Source organism: Camelus bactrianus, chromosome 22 (genome assembly GCF_048773025.1).
Source record: "Camelus bactrianus isolate YW-2024 breed Bactrian camel chromosome 22, ASM4877302v1, whole genome shotgun sequence".
Classification (NCBI taxonomy): domain Eukaryota; kingdom Metazoa; phylum Chordata; class Mammalia; order Artiodactyla; family Camelidae; genus Camelus; species Camelus bactrianus.
The window spans coordinates 22,233,759-22,241,069 of record NC_133560.1 but is presented as its reverse complement, the minus strand read 5'-3'; the positions used below and the strand labels follow the sequence as shown (position 1 = coordinate 22,241,069).

Here is a 7,311-nt window from a genome sequence, read left to right as displayed (position 1 = left end):
CTTCTATGTGCTTGAAAAATATGTTTCATCTTGTTTGGTAAAGAGTCTAAATATAGCCAGGAGCTAATGTCTGAATATTATTAATGCATTATAATTAATAATTCCCAAATTGGATTTTTGAACTCTGTTAAAATTCTCAACTTCAATATTGATTTAGCTACTAGTATTGATTTAGCTACTTCTATTTTACAACTATTTCACTGAAGTTGTGTTGAATATTTATTCCTAACATTCAAGTGATTATTTTTATATAGGTTAATTATATATATGCAAGTCATTACAACTTTCTTTTAACCTTCATGAAATATTCCTCTTTGTTTCTTCATGTGTGCATATGTGTACAACTTTTAAATGTCAACATGCTTTTAAACTACTGATATTTACCTCCACAGCTGAAACAACAAGATCAAATATAAAATTTATAACTAAATTAATAATCACACCTTAATATTGTTTATACTTTATCATTCATTTATACTATAATCAAAATCTCCTCTATTTCCTTAAAAATACTTCACAATTAGCATATCTAAATCAGCATCTAATCTAGCACCCCGGATTGCATATGGTTGTTATGTCCCTTGAATTTCTCTTCATCCTTTTCTTGGTCCTGGCTTATTGATGAGACCAGACCAGTTGTTCTGTGGAATATTTCACCTTCTGGATTTTCTGATTTCTTCTTCAGAGTGTCATTTAGCTTGTTCCTCCATCCTCTCCACATGGTCCCCTATGGCCAATAGACATCTTCTCACTCAGGTCCCAACATCCTTTAACGTGAACACATTGCTCAGTGGAAGTTCCATTTCACTGTTGCAGAGATTTCCCAGCCTTGCTTCCATGCCCAGACCATTTCTGCAGGGACCCTGTTTCCTTTTACTGGCATCTGGTAACAGAGATATTATGATTATTTTTTCTTTTAACTCCATTTTTTCCCTGCTTTCAAGATTGCTGCCTCAGCTTTCCTTTGGTGCACATTTGCCTGGCATATAACTGTCCATCTTTGTATTTTCATACTTTCTGTTCAGTTACTTTAGAACAGCAAATACAAAATATGAGACAAGATGGCACAAATGAGTACCAATAAAACAGTATTAAAACAAAAGTGAATGGGTTACTCAATTAAAGGACAAAACTTTTCAGAGGAAAAAAAAGGGTTAGGGCCTCAAGATCAAAATACAGGTTTTCTAGAACAAGCAGACTCTTCAAGAGAATATGACTCTGATGGTCTATGTCCGTCTTAATGATTACAAACCTGGGACCTTTTATTTCTTTTCATCATGGTTAATTAAAACTCAATAGCCATTGTAAAGCACTATAGGATTTAAAGGAATTTGCATTCAATTAGAAAAACCCAATAGCCAAACTATGCCTTAAGCGCTTAATATATTGATATCATTTTATCTTTATCATATTACTAAATGGTAAGAAGTATTATCATTTATTCCATCTCACTGATGAAGATTGTGAGACTCAAACAAGTTAAGCAAATAGTTATATAGTATGGAGGTCTTTAATTGCCATTTAATCTATGTTAGAGCCTCTGATTTAACTGCAGTGACTTCATCCTATTTCTGATCTCACCAGATGCAGCATCCTTGTCTGGTCAGAACTATAGCACAGTGTCTGAATTCATCCTCATCGGCTTCTCCACCTTCCCTCAGCATCTCCTGCCTGCCTTCTTCCTGCTGTACCTGCTCATGTACCTGTTCACACTCCTGGGCAACCTGCTCATCATGGCCACCATCTGGAGGGAACGCAGCCTCCACACGCCCATGTACCTCTTCCTGTGCGCCCTCTCCATCTCCGAGATTCTGTTCACTGTTGCCATCACCCCTCGAATGCTGGTCGACATGCTCTCCACCCACCACTCCATCTCCTTCATGGCCTGTGCCAACCAGATGTTCTTCTCCTTCACGTTTGGCTTCACCCACTCTTTCCTGCTCATGATCATGGGCTATGACCGCTACGTGGCCATCTGCCACCCCCTGCACTACAACGTGCTCATGAGCACACGTGACTGTGCCCGTCTCGTGTCCTGGGCCTGGGCTGGTGGCTCAGTCATGGGGATGATGCTGACATTGATAGTTTTTCATCTCACCTTCTGTGGGTCTAATGAGATCCACCATTTTTTCTGCCATGTGCTTTCTCTCTTGAAGTTGGCCTGTGGGAGGGGGATGTCATCTGTCACCTTGAGTGTGATCCTGGTTTGTGTCACAGCCCTGATGGGGTGCTTATTCCTCATCGTCATCTCCTATGTCTTCATCGTGGCTGCCATCTTGAAAATCCCCTCTGCCGAGGGCCGGCACAAGACCTTCTCCACATGTGTGTCCCACCTCACCATAGTGATTGTTCACTATGGTTTTGCCTCCATGATCTACCTTAAGCCCAAAGGTCCACATTCTATGGACAGTAACACTCTGATGGCCACCACCTATACAGTTTTCACCCCCTTTCTTAGCCCGATCATTTTCAGCCTCAGGAATAAGGAGCTGAAGAATGCCATAAAGAGAAGCTTCCGCAGAACATTCTGTCCCTCAAGCTCCTGATGGCCATTTTGGTGGTGTGGAAATGTGACAGATGGTTTGGGCTTAAAAACGTCTGTTTCCATAGAGCTCTTGTAATCATTTGGGTCTGAGAAAATACCTACACTCCAAAGGAATTTGATGCATACTAGATATTTCTTTTTCTCCAGTTTCTTTTTCCCCTATTGCATAGTCTCTCCCCAACTCATCATAGTCTCTTACTTATATCCAGTGAGATGAATTCCATCCCATTACCTGTGCCTAAGAATGTGTTATCTATCTTCAAGCAGGTGGTGAGCATCACATGAATCCCATTGAAAGTCACATCAAAAAGAATAAAATATCTACATATAAACTTAACCAAGGAGATAAAAGACCTGTTCCCTGAAAACTATAAAACACTGGTGAAAGAAATTCAATATGATACAAAGAACTGGAAAGATTTTGCACAACAAAGGAAATCATTAACAAAATGAAAAGAAAATCTACTTTGTGGGAGAAGCTATTTGCAAATGATACGATTAATATGGGGTTAATATCTAAAATTTATAAACAGCTCATATAACTCAATATCAAAAAAACCCCAAAGAACCCAATTCAAAAGTGGCTGATGACCTGAATAGATATTTCTCCAAAGAAGACGTATAGATGGCTAACAGGAACATGAAAAAATGCTTAACATTGCTAATCATCAGAGAATTGCAGATCAAAACCACAGTGATATATCACCTCGCACCTGTGAAAAGGGTATCTTCCAAAAGTCTATCAATAACAAATATTAGTGAGGAGGTAAAGAAAAGGTACCCTAGTACACTGTTGGTGGGACTATAAATTGGTGCAGCCACTATGGAAAACAGTATGGAGGTTTCTCAAAAAAACAAAATAGAATTACCATATGATCCAGATATTCCACTCCTGGGCATATATCCAAAGAAAGCAAAAGCACTAATTCGAAGAGATACTTGCATCCCCATGTTCATAGCAGCATCATTTAAAGTAGCCATGATATAGAAGTAACCTAAGTGCTCATCAACAGATGAATGGATAAAGTATGTGATATATATAGATAATGGAATATTACTCAGCCATTAAAAGCATGAAATTTGCCTTTGCAGCAACATTGATGGAGCTGAGGGTATTATGCTTAGTCAAATAAGTTAGGCAGAGAAAGACAAATACTGTATGTTACCACATATATATGGAATCTAAAAAATAAAATGAAGAAATGATAAAAACAGAAACAGATTCACAGATATAGAGGACAATCTAGTGGTTACTAGTGTAGGGTGGGAAGATGGGAGGGGCCTTATAGGTGTAAGGGACTAAGAGTTACAAACTGCTATGTATAAAATACAAGTACAAGTAAGTAAGCTACAAAAATATATTGTGCAGCACATTGTATGAGTTTCAGGTGTACAACATAGTGATTCAATATTTTTATAGATTGTATAAAATATTGTCGATATCCTTTATGCTGTGCAATATCCTTGAAGCTAATTTATTTTATATGTAGTAGTTTGTAACTCTTACTCTGCTACCCCTACCTTTCTTCTCCCTACTTCCCTGTCTATAAAAATACTGAATCACTATGTTGTACACCTGAAACTAATATAATATTATAAACCATCTATACATCAATAAAAAATTCATTTACTCAATTAAATTTTTCCTAATTTTGCTCAGTCCTGGTTATGCACAAAACTCTTTTCTCAGTGTTCCTTTTTCATAAACCTTTTATAGCTTCCTTTTTACCTTCAGATTTTGTCCTATGCTTTGCGTATTTCTCTCTCTCTCTCTTTTAAACTCTCCTTAGGACAAAATTACAAAAATTATTTTCCCTTAACAAAATGGATTTCCATTCCTTATACTTTCTTTTTTTTTCACACAAAGATTTTTATTAACTACGGTAGTTTTAATTATGTTAGAATTCTTAACCTTTAAAACCTAAAGTGAAAAATGAGAAGTAAGCTATTATGAACTTTTGCATTAGCATTCTGTAGATTAGCAAGCCTATAAATGCTATTTATAATATTTTTAAAACATGGGCTTTTTATAGAAAATTTCTCAGTGTGGAACCAAACATTAATAGCCATAAATATCTTTAGTTTCTCTTTAAAAGGAAGTCAATGTTCAGTAATTAATGTTTCAGTATCTTATTTTATTTGGGAATGATCTAGATATTCAATAAATTTCCATCATTTAACTTGTCAAATCTCTAGTTTCAAGTTACCAAAAATCTGTAGAAACTATTTTAAGTAGACATACTATTAAACATATTTATTCTTAAACAGTTCACCTAAAAGCTCTTACTCCATTTAGCCATAATTCACTGGCTCCCAACAATTATGTTTAAATTTCATGAGACATTAGACCAAGTCAGCCATTATTGCAAGCTTTTTTTTTTTTTTGCTGACAAATTTTGTAAGAGAGACAATATGATCTTGAGTTTTTGCAAACCTAGATAAATATAAGAATTACACTTGATGTCTCTAAAAGCATGACTGTCTCAGTTAAACCAACAAACTTAAAGTAACTTTAATGCAGAATATCAATTTAATATAAATATTTTCCAGAGCACATGAACCTGAAAGCTATTTGGGTTAGTTCCTATTATACTTCTGAGAATTTATATAACTGCTTAATTTCCTTTAAGCCAATTAAATAGAGCTCATTGACAAAATAATTTTGGCAATACCATCCTGAGGTAGAAATGTTATGGAAACGACAGGCCATCCAAGAAAAAAGCACCACTCGGAGGGTTGGAGTACTCAGATGTATCACGCCAGCGGGCCCAGAGGGGCTTCTGCTCCGAAGCTCTGAGCACCTCCAAGACGTGCGCGTGAGGTTTTACAGGGTTAATTACAAGCTTGGGGTATTCGGCCAATAGGCATGGAACAGCTTTAGCAGCATCATTATCACAAAAGTGGAGGCAGGGAGGCAGCAAACCAACATTCCAAAGCCAGATACAACTCTTTGAAAATCCAGCTGGCTAGCAAAAAACATGAACAGCAAACCAACCCTAATTAACTTAGATTTACGAGTTAGTCCAGCAGAACTCAGATCAGTATTCCGATACTTAGACTTGTGAGTTTTCTTGTTAGCCCAACCCGGCTTTTCCTTCACAATATATCTTATCTAGACATACATATATCCACATAGACACAGAGACCTCATAGTTTTCATTTTAAAACTTAGTCATGAATCAGGTATTACCAAAAAAAAAAAATTTTTTTTATAAATAACCGTTGGAATAAGTTAAGTTTACACACTTCAGTTTAAAAAGACCTCTTTTTCCTTTCTTCCCCTCTCCAGAATTGGAAATGGTCTAGAAAAGCATTTCCTGAGAGTCTTGGTAAGACATTTACATCACAAAGACACAGGGAGAGAAATGCTAGCTCCTTGTAGAAGGACATTTGTTGTTAGAGTCAAAATTATGGAAAGATGTTTTATCAAGCTGGTTGTCTTTAACTTCAAAAGCAAAAGCCCAATTTTGGAATGTTAAAAGAACCCCATGTTGGCCATTTCAGGATGAGATCTCTAGTCGTCTCTGAGTAAGTACTTGCAAGCATAAGCCCCATCCCTGCCCAAGCCCAGCTGGGGAGTCGGTCGGAAGCTGGCTCTCTGATGCTCCTTCCTCTTCTGTTCAGGAGGCTTTACTGCCCATTTTAAAATTGGTTTGTAGAAATAAGATTACTATTGAAAACTCTGTGGTGGGCTGGTGTGCTATTCATGAGCTTAACTCCTCCAAGTGTCACCCTAGAGTGGTTTCAGCTCTTTTATGTGTCTCGGCTTCTACCTCAGCAGTCTAACACTATGAGGATCCTTGAAGCACTGGTTGGCCTACCCTTATCTGTCTTTACCTGGACAAGCAATATTTTAAATATGAGACCACTGCATGGAATGAGGCCTCACCTCCACCACGCCCGTAAATTTCTCAGTTGCTTGAGAAAGCTGAAACAAGCCGGGGGAGCTGTGTCCCTTACCTTCAGATCTGAAAGCTCTCATGTGGTATCTTCACTTTTATTCGGACAAACTGTTAAAGTAGCCAGTTGAAGGAAAGATGCCAGGTCAGACCCTTACCTCATCACTCAGTCCACCCAGTCCAAACCTTCTCAATGTCTTTCAACTGAGCAGCCTTCCCAGTGTCTTTCAACTGAGGAATCCAGATATCTCTTCTTGAATGTAAGTTCAAGGAAAACTATTCCTTGCAGGGAGGAGTTTACAACCACCAAATAAATCTCTGCATCATCAACCCAAACAGGAGATCCAAGACACCAAAGGGACCCACCAGTTGCCTGGACTCAACACAGAGGTGGACAGACACAAGGGGCCCCTGCTGGTATCAAGGCTCAGGCCAAGGAAAGAAGTCTCCTCTGGGTATCTTCACGGGCTCCAAAACCGTCGACTGAAAGAAAAACGCACAACATGAGAGCTGTGAGTTTAGATTCATTCAAGTTCTTACTGAACTCGAGCCCAGGAGATAGCCTTCCAGTAGCTCTGAGGCACTGCTCTGAAGATGCAGGGGGAGAAGCCAGTATATGTGTGAATCTGGCAGGGGAATATGCGCAGTCAGCCATACATCTTGGTAAAAGATTCCTGCTGGTCACAAGGAACAGAAATCTCAGTGAATGATTTTAGTGTTTTTTTTTCTGTGTACGGGAAGATGCAAGAATCTGGATTCATTAAAATTCCTTTTAGAGTGTACTATCGGCAGTTGCAAGGGCTAAGGACTTAAACCTTGTAGAACCAGGTGGTGAGCGACATTCCTGGTGTTACAGCCTTTCCTACT

At 38.2% G+C, this 7,311-nt stretch overlaps 1 protein-coding gene across 1 annotated transcript; it reads left to right on the top strand.

Annotated features, from left to right (window-relative positions):
* The first annotated feature begins 1,601 nt into the window (after positions 1 to 1,601).
* Positions 1,602 to 2,546, top strand: LOC105082664 (olfactory receptor 10H4-like). The gene has a single exon (XM_010972281.3). The coding sequence runs from the start codon at positions 1,698 to 1,700 to the stop codon at positions 2,544 to 2,546; it is 849 nt and encodes a 282-aa protein (XP_010970583.3). The 5' UTR covers positions 1,602 to 1,697.
* Positions 2,547 to 7,311: the final 4,765 nt, after the last annotated feature.